General features: G+C 40.5%; 1 protein-coding gene across 1 annotated transcript in view; it reads left to right on the forward strand.

Moving 5' to 3' along the window:
- Window positions 1–1033: 1033 nt before the first annotated feature.
- LOC137971915 (MFS-type transporter SLC18B1-like) overlaps window positions 1034–12500 on the forward strand; it is a 39801-nt gene continuing 28334 nt past the window's right edge. Inside the window, exons 1-4 of the mRNA XM_068818653.1 lie at window positions 1034–1303; window positions 9196–9291; window positions 10622–10695; window positions 10797–10944. Coding sequence (XP_068674754.1) covers window positions 1178–1303; window positions 9196–9291; window positions 10622–10695; window positions 10797–10944 — 444 coding nt within the window. The 5' untranslated portion in view covers window positions 1034–1177. The remainder of the gene's footprint in view (window positions 1304–9195; window positions 9292–10621; window positions 10696–10796; window positions 10945–12500) is intronic.

A 12500-nucleotide genomic window follows, 5' to 3' on the forward strand; every position in this document is an offset into this window, starting at 1 on the left:
CACTTTCTTGACTTTACATACCCGCGGACTGCAAGGATATGACAATAAATGAGAGGTAAAATAAAAAACACCTACCACCCCAGACTGTCGACTAACAGACATGGAGAAGAGAGCACTGTCTCAGATTACCTTAATATGTTAGATTTATTGATTTACAGCTTTTCTACATTTTAGAAAACTCGAGCATGCAATTAACCAACAGAATTACGGCAGAATCATTTTGAGCTTTGACTTTGATTTTACTGTCGGATGCGCAACCGAAAACCTTGTTTACCTAATTTGTATTTCCGGTGTGTTGAGAACCTCCGTTTGAGAGATTGCCACGCGATATCGCGAGCTTGTATTTCCAACCAGCCATCCGTGAAAAGGAGGTTTCTCGGCTGCCTTTATATTTCATTAAATTTCATTATACTCTGTCAAAATTTACTATTTTTCGATTTCGATTTCGATTTTTGAGGTTTAAATCTCAGTCAAAAGAGTGATTTACGGTGTTTTTTGAGCGTATGCCCTCATCTAGAATTCAAATTTGAACGTCATCACGAAGTCGACATTGGATATCATCGGCTTTCGTGACCCGATGAAGTTCTGACGTGACTTCCTTCTGACGGATGGCAGAGTGTGCACTCCGGAACGGATAACATGGGATGGTAGGGTTCAGAGTGTGCACTCCGAACCCTACCATCCCGTGTTATCAATACAATACAATACAATACATACTTGACCGCTCCCCATAGGGGCTTTTCAGGGCCAATGAAAGACAACGAAACGACAGAACAGAACAACAACAACAACAACAACTGCTAAGAAATCCCAACTGGCCAGAGGCAAACCAGTTGGCTATTTACAAGTGCAGCTGGGAAGTTGAACCAGGGACTACCAGGATCAAATTCAACGAGTGGTCAGAGCAAGTCTTGAACCCGGGATCACTGGGCCCTAACCACTGGGCCACACTGACGTTCCAACATCAAACCAGAAACAATAGAGCGCCCCTTTGAAGTTTGCCGGGTCACAACCTTTAACACGCGAATCAAATTGCTTGCAAAGATAATCATTCACTGTGGAAAACCGAGAAATTTAGAGGTTAAACCGCGAGGCCGTGAAAATAGACCTGACATTGAGTATCACAGTCAAACGTGAGAGTTGGAAGAACTGCACTCAGTGAGGATTAGCTATAACCATGGAAGCGTCGAGTGTACATTCATTCTGGACTATTCGCAAGATATTGATTTTGGTCTCATTGCTCCTGGTATACGTTTTCACGTTTTCAGCAATTACGCTTTATTTACCGTTTTTTCCAAGTGAGGTATGTCTTGTGTTCGTAGTCGTAAATAAGTTGTACCATTCCGGATCCACCATGACTACAATCTTGAACAGAATGAAATGGGAACAGAAATGGCCCTTCCCCCTAAATCAAGCATGAAGCCGCGTGAAGGCCAAAATGCGCCATTTTCCCATCACCGATTTTGTCCAAGATTGTAGGTTTGAATAAATTCTGTTGGCAGAATTTCGAGCAGAATAAGCGATTTTACGCGCAGAATTTGTGCAATCCTAGCCACGACTTTCGTAAGTAGTCTCCAAGGTGGAATTCCCGTCATTTTCATGGAATATATTATCATTTTGGCGCGCAGGTTCATCATAAATTATTTTCAGTACGAAGTGGTCCTAAATAATAATAAATTTACATTCGGCGAGGTGCAATTTCATTTTTTGTAAATAATGAATTGACGCACCAAGTTTTCTTTATTATTTAGAAATAATAGATTTACAGCTTTTTGATATGTAAATAATCTTTTTAAAGAGAGAGCCGTGTTTCGGATGATCAGGTTTACTAAGTAATGATTTCCATATCAGTGGGTGAGTACTTGCTCATTATTTATAAATAATTTTTTTGGACCTTCCAATTATTTGTAAATAACCAAAAACAGGCACGTATTGTTAAAGGCTAATAACAAATCGAAAGTGGTTCAGCGTTGTCTGTACTCTTATCGACAACAATATTCGTCATCACAGTGGTCAAAATGTTGTGGACTCACGAGGCGTAGCATTCAACCCATGTTTACCAGTTTGCACGCAACTCTCTTTCTCTCTCTCTCTGACTGATGATTTGGATATTGCTGAAACGATGACCTCTTACTTTCCAACCGTGTTTACATCAGAAGTTTATGCTAATTTCCCCGAGTATGACAATGGTTGCGGTCACACTTGAGAGAATCACAGTGTAACATTAGTGTTTAAATACTACTCTAGTGTCAGCTCTCTGGTGTTTTGAATCCTTAGGGCAACACTGAACAATAGAACTTTACACTATTGTTTAACTCCCTACTGAACCGCAACCAATAGAGTGGATTTTAAATTGTCACCAGACCTATTGTAGCACAAATGAGGTTTGTCGCCTACTCATGAATGTATGCACCGATCAACTCGAAACTTTAACATCCCCCCCCCCCCCCCCCACCCCCTTCTTGGGCAAACCCCGGCATTTGAACTTTTGAAGACTGGATCGTTCAAATTCCTGCCCCTCGGGCCAAAGTGGTGTTCAAATGCCCTACCAAATGCCACTCCTAAAAAACAATGAAGCTTTTTTATAAACATGGCAACACATGTTTCGTGACCATTTACATGAATATGATGATGCCGTTCTTACCAGACTTGAGTTAATACAAAAACACAACTTTAATATTGAAACTACTAAAAATGACTTGAAATTGAATTAAGTCGGATAATGCAATAAGCAAGTGTTAGTTGCTCTAACTCCGAAAGACGGCATAGGTTTTTCAACAAGGGGAACTGTATACATATCAACAACAGAGCCTAGAGCGTTTTGCGACTGCATGTATTTTAATTTTTTCAGTGTCGATTGATTACCTCTAACGTGCAGCTTTAACACTGAAATGGAGTGTGAAAACGTATCCTTCATATTCACTGTATAGTAAGTATGACAAAGACGAATTACGCAGCCAAAATTCCTTTGACAGTTCAGTTACTAAAAGGAAAAAATAGTCGCTTAGCTAATTGGATCCGAATTGCCAAAAAAAATTTACAGTACTTTTCTATAACGGTGTAGCTTTCTTAATAATATCACTCTCTTTGTGTACGCGGTATGTTTTAAGAACTAGGAATATATATTAATTAGTTAGATGGCCACGTAGAATGTTTCAAGTGGCAGGGTATTCTGCAGTTTAAACCAAAGCGGTTTTTCATTCGACAGTATTTTTTCCTTCATGGTTCACTGCTGTTTTATGGCTATTCTAAAACCCTCTGCCGACACAACCGCGGGACAAAGCCACAGCTTGACTCCTTGTATTTAAAAAATCTACATCATTAAAATCTAAAATAATTAATACTTAAGCACTCTCTACTTTTCATACATATACCTTCAAAAATACTACACAACTTTTGAAAACTTTTTTAAGCCAATCGCTCACAAATGCTATATCTCTTCCTTTAATCTCGTCCAAACACTAGGTTGTTTATAGCTGTTTTTTCCTACGAAGAGAATGTCAACAACATTGTAAAACACTGAAAAAACCAACAACTGTGTCAATGGGAACAAGGTGACCCAGCTCCTTGTTATACCCCCCCTAACATGTAAACTTGCTTGACTTGATAACGCGCAAACTGTCTCTTCAGTTCCAACCGCAATGGGGCATACTTCTCTGTCTTCTCGCAGCTCTTGGTCACCTTGTTAGCTAACCACGGGCAGTTTATGTCTACATGTAGTAGCATAATAGACTTGGCAATGTTTTCTACGATTCGAGTGTCAAATCGATTGGCTCTGACCTCTACATGGTCTACATACACTTGGACATCCCAAAATGCTAGCGCTAGGTCCTTTTCGTTGACATGTTTCGGCTCGACTGATAAATACCATGGTGGTCCGCTGTCTATAAAGAAGACTGTCTTCAACACCGCATTGGCAGCTGCAGATTTTGGACTGCGAAAGTGCAGGACACACGGACAAAATGTGTGCTACCGTCTCAGGAGCCTTGCCGCATAGTCTACACAAAGTCTGGTCTGCTGGTCCCGTTCTCGTCTTTTTTGCCTGATCCACTCGGGTAGGGAGTAACTGCGATCTCAGTCGTAGGACCTGTCGTTTATCGCTTCAGCCAACTAAAGCTGACGTAGTGACGGACCTCACTAATGCAACCACCATGTTGTTCCTCTTCCCATCGAGATATATTTCCAACAGGGCCAGATTCCTCCTCCTCCAGCGGTCCTCTCACGGTAGAGGCGTTTCGAACCCCCAGTTGTCATCTTTCGATGTATACTTTGAATTGAATAAACTTATGCTGTTTTGTTATCATACAATTTTTTGTTTTCTGTTCCCTAGTTCCCCTTGGAAATGATACTGTAGGTGTGATTATCGTTTTAAAGTTTTTCTCGAAAACTGATGACAATACTGGCAAAAAGCACTTTTTACAAAAACCTGCATTTTTAGGCTGAAACGAACGTTTTAAACAAATTTCCGTTGTTAGTTAGATATTTGCCAAATGGTTATCTTGATGTGATAATCTTTTCATGGTTTTTCCTCGAAAACCGCTAAAAACACTGCAAAAAAACAGTTTTCAAGAAAACATGCGTTTGCAGGTTAAAACAAACGTTTTGCACAAATTTCCAGTGTTACTGCAAGTTGGGAGCCTTTTTCTCTTCAGCGCAAGGCCGACGTGTGGATATTTTTGCAGATAGCCAGGTGCTTATTTGATCTTGGAAGCGTCAAGGCTTTTTGTCCTACTAGCCATGTGACGCCCTTAAGAAGCTCTTTTGACTGTCTATGGGATACAATTTTCAGCTGAACCTTCTGTTTTTCCTTTCGTCTCTCAACCCCGCCGATTATCCGTCCGTACACTTCCGTTGCAGGATTCTAAGCTTTCGGAGAAGGCCTGGCTTCGCTTTCAGCCTCAGTTTGGCCCCCATTCCGCGGATCTCATGGCCCTCCCTTCCAATGTTCAGTTTGCAAGGGATGGTTCTCCGTTTCCGTTCTTTTCTCCGCACCCAACTCCTGGTTCTTCCGGTATTAATGTTTTTGCGCAATCTCCTCGAAACCGGCGCTGGAAGTTCATCGGATCCAAATAACATCCGAAGACAGCATTAACATGGGCCCCAGCGGGAAGAAGACGTCGTGGCAGACCGAAAGAGACTTGGCGGAGAACTGCAGAAAAAGAAAGAACAGCATTGGGTTTGTCTAATGGAGCGAGGCAACAGTGGCTGCTCGTGACCGTGTGACATGGCGAAGGAGAGTGTCTGGCCCTATACCCACTCAGGGTTATGGTCAAAATTGAATCGAAATCGCAGTCTCCTGCCATTTTCCCCCATATTTTATCTAACCCTATGTTATTTCCCCCCAGCTCTTATTCCGCAAGTACATCGTTTTCTTCAGGATTCTAATGTTCCGTGTTACACTTTGTGCGTTTCTGACATTTCCCCTAGGGAATTTTGGTGGCCTTGCATCAAGTCCCAGGTAGTCGACTCTTTCCTTCTTGCCCCTCGGGGTTCTCGAGGTGTCTTAACTCCGTCTCTGGAGGGTTTTTGTCCCGCATGGCTCTTAGAAGTCCACAGTTTTGTTGTTAATATAGGCGGTGGTCACCACGTCTTTGAGTCTGATTTTGTCTCTCTTACCTTTTGTTTGCAGCGTCTCCCTCACGTTTCCCAGCTTTTCTCCAGCTGTTCCTGCCCTGTTTGTCAGTACGCCAATGACCACATCGTTTTTGTCAGAGCTGCGGCTCTTCTGATCCCGTTCCTGCTCCGATTACGTGTGACCTCAACGACATTGATAGCTTTCTTCGTTATTTACAAAACAGCTTTTTGGCTTCTACGTACAAAAACAGTCGTTAAAGAAGGAGTTCGAGCGTTTCCTCTTTGCCCTCGCTAGTCGAAAGTCACTGTTCAACGCGCGACGCCTTGGAACGTTTGCCGTTTTTTAGTCTTAAAGGACTCTAGTGGTAAGACACGCGTTTATATCCATGGTTTTCTGTTTCTGGGCAAAAAGGACCGGTCAGCTTTAAGTGTCCCCTACGTTTTTTCTTACAAAACCGTCCATTCGTACATAGGTAAGCTCCGCGCCATTTTTAATGAGATGGGGCTCCAGGGTGACTGAAATAATGCTTTGCTCATTGGCAACCCGGCCACTGACGATATGGTCAAGCGTCATTTTTAAGTCTGTCACTGATGAGCAGATTCAGGCCCGGATTACCCCCAAGCAGGTCACTCTTCTCTGAAGATGAGAACGTGAGGACGTATGCCGATCACACTAATCTCGCATATACTTTTAAAAGCCCTGAAGAGCTGTTTTTATCCCTGACTCACGATCTAAGCAATCTGAAACAATGACTCGACTCTAACTGTCCAAGTCTTAATGTACTCAAGACCAAATGTTTGCTTTTAACTACTAAGGTAATATATTTATTAGTGTTAGTGTGTGCGCACGGCTCTTTAGAAGACCACTTTTTAGTGATAAGAATTCCGTGGTTAAATAAAGTTATTATTATTATTATTATTATTATTATTATTATTATTATATTCTTCTTCTTTAGTGGTGACTGGGGCGGTCAAGTTAAGACCTTGGAGATTGCTCTCTTCCCAGGGGATGATGATTTTTTTATTTAACCACGTTTGAGGCAAGACTCTAAGGGATGGGGGCTCCAACCCGTTTGGTCTTCGCGGGCACCCTAATCCTCTTATACGTCCTGTTAGAGCTATCGAGAATTATTTCATTAATTCGCGTAACATCTGTATAGATTTGCGTTGTGGGTTTTTATTCCGCCCTACCTCGCAGCAAGGCAGCGTTTTGGATAAGCCACTCTCCAAAGCTCAATTCCTCAATTCATCCTCTCTAAAGCTCAATTCCGTCGCAAGTTTTACATCAAGCACGACGCTCTTCACGAAGGAGAGACTTTACAAAGTTTTAAAAATGGCAGCACCTTGACCGTCGTCTTTTCAGGCTCCTCTCTTTTGGATATCATATGCAACGTCGGTTGGAAAGACTCTGCCTCAGCCTCTTATTATCCCAACGTCCCAACGTCAGTGGCTTCATAGCTCAGTTGGTTAGAGCGTCGCACCGGAATCGCGAGGTCACGGGTTCAAACCCCTTTGAAGTCCTGAATTTTTCAGGCTTCTCTACGCAATTGCAAAAATTGCTCTCATAACTGCGAAGATCATAGCTTCACTTGATTTCATATCCGCAGTTCATATATGATTAATTTCATATACCATTTCATCACTTCCTTTTCAGCTAGACTCTTAAAGAGTTTACTCTGAATACAAACAGTTAGAGAATGTCGTCTTGGCCTTTCCCCCACCCAGCCATCTGTCGCTAAGGTGTCCAGCCTCGGCTTTGGTTTCTCCGTAGCACTGGCCCTCCACCATATGGCTCCTTTTAGTGTCGGGCTTGGTTTATTAGCTTCGGGTTCTTTTCCTTCTTTTGGATAATTTTTATTGAGTGTTGGGTGTTTTCTGCTTTCCTTCATTTAGCCTCTATGCACTTTGCTCGATTTTCCTCTCCGCGGAGGCAGATCGCCCATAACTCAATTTGTGCTGGTAAGACTGGTCAGAAGGGATTACTTTACAGGGTAACTCGCCTTCCCAGGGCACCCTGTCCATTTGCCCCGGGCACCCTTCCGGGACGACCGTCTTTTGTCACGTAAACGGTTCGTACCGGGTTACCCCGGCTAACAGAGGTGAGAAGAGCGCGAACACATGGCGGCGCAAGCATCATAGACCGTTGTGGGCAATTACCTACCAGGAACTCCTGCGCTTACCAGTGACGTCTGCTGAACGGAATGACAGTGAACCTGAAGGGATCAGCTTGACAGACACTGAAAAGCCGAGCACTGAGACTGAGAAGCCGAGCCAAAGGTGAGGGACAAAAGCCGCTGTTCTACAGCAAAAATTGTGCTAAAGTGCGATACGTGGAAGGAGTCGTAGAGTTGAATTTGGAAGGTATCTGAGTGCTGTGTACTGTCGGTTTACACGATATTTACAAGTTCTCTTATTGGATTTGCATGGTCGTATGTCCCAGCTTTTTACAAGATATTATTCATTTCACCTGAAATATTTACATGTTTTTTACAGGATTTCTCAAAACATGTAAATGGTTAAAAATCATGTAAATTTTTACTTACAGTATCGTTTTGATGATTTACATGTTATTTACATTTTTTTTTTTTTTACATACTATGGAAATTTTCAAATTTTTCAGTGAAGCCGTAAAATAAAGGCTGTGTGGTGCGCAAAGGTTCTTGGGGAACAAATACAAATACAAGTAGAAGGCACTGAAAATCTTTAAGCGAAGGAGTTGGCTCATGCGATCAATGAGCCCTTCCTAAGAGCCATTAGAGTAGTATCGTCTACCCTTACCGCTGGCTTATCCACCCGTGGATGAAGATTCATTGGAGCTCACTGAAGTGTCTGATTTGCGGATTTATAAGTTGTTGATGAAGATTAACCCATCTAAACCTTGTGGTTCTGATGAGATCCCGAACTGGCTGTTGAAAATGCTGAAATTCTTGCTTTTCCAATAAGCATGGTACTCAGCACCTCCCTTCAAGAACAGTGCCTTCCTTGTATATCGAAGCTGGCTGACGTGTCATCGAAGGAGCAGGGATGGCGCAGTGGTTAGAGCACTCACCTCCCACCAATGTGGCCCGAGTTCAGTTCCCAGATCCGGCGTCATATTTGGGTTGAGTTTGTTGGTTCTCTACTCTGCTTGTAAATACGAATATTTTAATAAATGATCCCAAAACAATGAGAGAAATATTACCCACAATTTGAATTCACCTTTGTGAATTAAATTAATAATTTACTAATTTCATTTTGAAGAGCAACATCACTACACTACCACTTTTTGTCTTATTTATTTCACTTAATTCAAGTTCCTGTACAGGATTATTGAGTTTTTCCATCAATGCACTTACGGAGCATAAGCATCAACTTACTAGAAACTATATTTCCTGAAAACCTCGCCTAAAATAATATTAATAGAAAGCCCCGCACAGCAAAATATTATAGCACTGTCGGCTAACATGTTGGAGCAGTTAGGAGCTCATCGTTGTTAGTACAATAATGTTAAGTTACAGGTCCTGCAACATTTCTTTGCCCGACAAATTTTAACCCATATTGCTGCAACATTTAAATGGTGCATTTTTAGTATTACCTTAAACACACCAATCTAATTTTTATCTCTTTTGTCCAACTTTTAAGGCAAGAGACAAAGGAGTGTCTGAAACTGTTGTGGGATTTATCTTTGGAACGTATCCATTTGTAATATTTGTTTCTTCTCCACTTTTTGGACATCTTGTAAGTAAATTTGCGAGTAAGTAATAATTATAATTTGTCAGAGTGTCACCTGCAGAATTAAAAGTAGTTTGATTTGACGAAGATTTAATATTTCCTTTCTTTTGTTCAAATGACATTTTAGCGTTTGTACGCACAATGTGTGATGACTCCCTAGCACAGATAACGTACCACCAATACGTACGAAATATGGACGAATAACAAAATACGCTTATCGCAAACATTATCCCCAAATACTAGAGGAGATATTCAGGAACACCATTATTTGAGGGTGTATTACAATAATTATAATTTTAAATATCTTGGATTTTTACAGGCCATCTTAAAGGTGTCTGCTTAGTTACCTGGAACTTGAAACTTGCCTGTGAATGAAAGTGAGGCTAGAATTGACCTTGTTTTGATGGAAACCTCACTGCTTTCTTATGTAAATTTAAACTGCAAGCATGAGGACAACATCAAGGTATCTTAACAAAGCCAACTCCAGCCTCACTTTCATTCACAGGCCAGGTAACTAAGCAAACACCTGTAAAAAGGTCCAGTCAGCCTTAAAGTTCTTATCACCTGAACACAAATTTCCACTTTATTTATTCTCCGAAATCGTGCGAAACATATCGTGTTGTTTTCAGAACTTTTTGATTTAGATTTCACTTATTTATTGGCTTTGAAAGACAGGAAAAGAGTGGTCACACTTTGATTAATAACCGAGTAATGAAGGGGAATGAGCTCGATACTGGGTTTACGTCACAGTCAACCCAGTATCAAAACTATTCCCCTTCATTGCTCGGTTATAGATCAAAGTGTGGCCAATTTTCCCGTCTTTCAAAGACAATAAAAGTGAAATCTCAATCATAAGGTCCTAGAATCGACACGATGTATTTCAGACGATTCCGGAGAATAAATAAAGTGGAAAAGTGTGCTAAGTTGAAAGGCACTTTAAAAACAGTATATAGGGATGAAGTTAACTGCAAAGTCAGTACTCGGCAGCATTGTCATTATTATTTTGTTACTCAGAGGTCAATTCTCTTCTTGTGGGCAGATAATTTTTCAAATTATTGCATACAGCCTAGATGTCCTGATCATAATCTTCGCACACATCTTTGGCCTTTTTTCTTGACTTTGCGGTAACCTCATTGTTCACGTTCACATTAAAAATTAACCGTAAAGAGACAGTTTTGTTACCAACGTTGAGAATAAAGTAATACTAATATTCTAAATTTGATAGTAACCGGGAGAATGGATGTATCACATCTCCTGAGTATCGATCTGAACTGGAAAAACAAAATGTACAAGCGAATAAGGTCTATATTATTTTTAATGTCACTTGAAATTGCAGATACCAAAATATAATGATGCATTTGTGCTTTTCACTGGGATTGCTGTCTTCAGCGGATCACAAATTTTGTTTGGGTGTGTAAGAAAGTGTGTGCAAAGTGGTAATATTTATCTTCTGGATTTTCTTTTCCCTCACAATTATTTTTTTGATATATTTTTGGTTCCTTCTGTTTCAGCTTTAGTGGTATGATCTCAGATGAAACTGTTTTTGCAGTTGTGTGCTTTGCATTAAGGGCGACTTCGGGCATGGGAGGAGCAGCTGCAGAAACTTCAGCTATATCCATAATTATGGAACAGTTCCCAAAGAATGTGGGATCAATCACGGTAGGTATTTTGCTGTTCTTCTAGTCTTCTGTCTTTAGGCCATTTATTGGAAAAGATATCAGGGGCACGAACCCAACGACAAATTTCAACTTTAAGCCTCAGAGGGACGTTTCCGAGTTCCTTGTATGATGGATAACGGCATCATTATTATAACACATGCAACAAAAGTAAAGCACGCTTTCTGATTGATCAATAGACCTCTTTACAGTTGTTTGCTTAGTTACCTGGCCTTTATATGAAAGTGAGGCCGGTGTTGCTCACGCTCCGTCCACGTGCTCCATGGTATACACCCGAAATTGATGAGGCAAAGAAAAAGCGAAGGAAATTGGAACGTCGATGGAGATCATCTCACTTAACTATTGACCACGAACTTTATGTCATGCAATGCAATGCTGTAAAAGAGCTTATTTTTGATTCAAGGAGGATTTACTACTCTACTTTGATTGAAGAACAAAAGTGTGATCCGAAAAAGCTCTTTTCCAACGTTAGTAAACTCATGAATCGTCAAGCTCCTAAGAAATTGCCTACTGCAGATGATGAAGAACACCTAGCTAATAAATTTGCTGACTTTTTCTATGCTAAAATCTCGATGATCTCTAAAGATCTTGATCAGATGAAAGCAAACCACCACAAATGATTATTCTGAGACCAGTCAGACTGGTTGTCAGTCGCAGTTATCCAATTTCCAATTAGTTGGCTGTGAAGAATTAGCTAGCCTCATTAAAGGTTCATCACTTAAATCGTGTCAACTTGATCCAGTTCCACCTTTGGTTTTGCGACAGTGCTATGATATTCTTCTTCCAGTCATAACAAGGATTGTTAATCTGTCTCTACAGCATGGACAATTTTCTGTTGTTTTAAAGATGGCATTGATTATACCGTCATTGAAGAAATCTACTTCTGATCGCGAAATACTTTCCAACTATAGGCCCATGTCAAATCTACCATTTATATCAAAGTGCTGCGAAAAATTGGCGTCTCATTTGATAATCACATGAACTTTGGTGAACATATTAAGAACATCTGTAGAGTAGCTTTTTATCATATTAGAAACATGGCTAAGATTAGAAAATTTTTGAGTTACGATACTGCTAAAACTTTAATACATGCATTTGTTACTTCTCGGATTGATTCATGTAATGCACTTTTATTTGGTTTGCCTAACTTTCTTATTCAGCGTTTGCAATATGTTTTAAACTCTGCTGCTCGAGTTATAGTTCGTTCTCGGAAATTTGATCATATCACACCGTTACTGATAGAATTACATTGGTTACCAGTAGAGCAGAGGATAATATTTAAGATTTTATTATTTACGTTTTAAGTAGTTAATAGTTTAGCACCTAGTTATTTAATTGAATTATTAAAAGCCTATGTTCCAAGGCGTATGTTAAGATCGTCTACGCAATTGCTCCTGCATGAGCCCAAATTTAATCTCAGACGTATGGCTCACGTGCCTTCTCTGTTTGTGCACCTCGATTTTGGAATAGCCTTAATTCCTTTAGAAATTAGGAGGTGTGACTCTATTGACACTTTTAAGAAGTTATTCAGACACATCT

This window comes from Montipora foliosa, chromosome 9, assembly GCF_036669935.1.
Source record: "Montipora foliosa isolate CH-2021 chromosome 9, ASM3666993v2, whole genome shotgun sequence".
Taxonomy (NCBI): Eukaryota; Metazoa; Cnidaria; class Anthozoa; order Scleractinia; family Acroporidae; genus Montipora; species Montipora foliosa.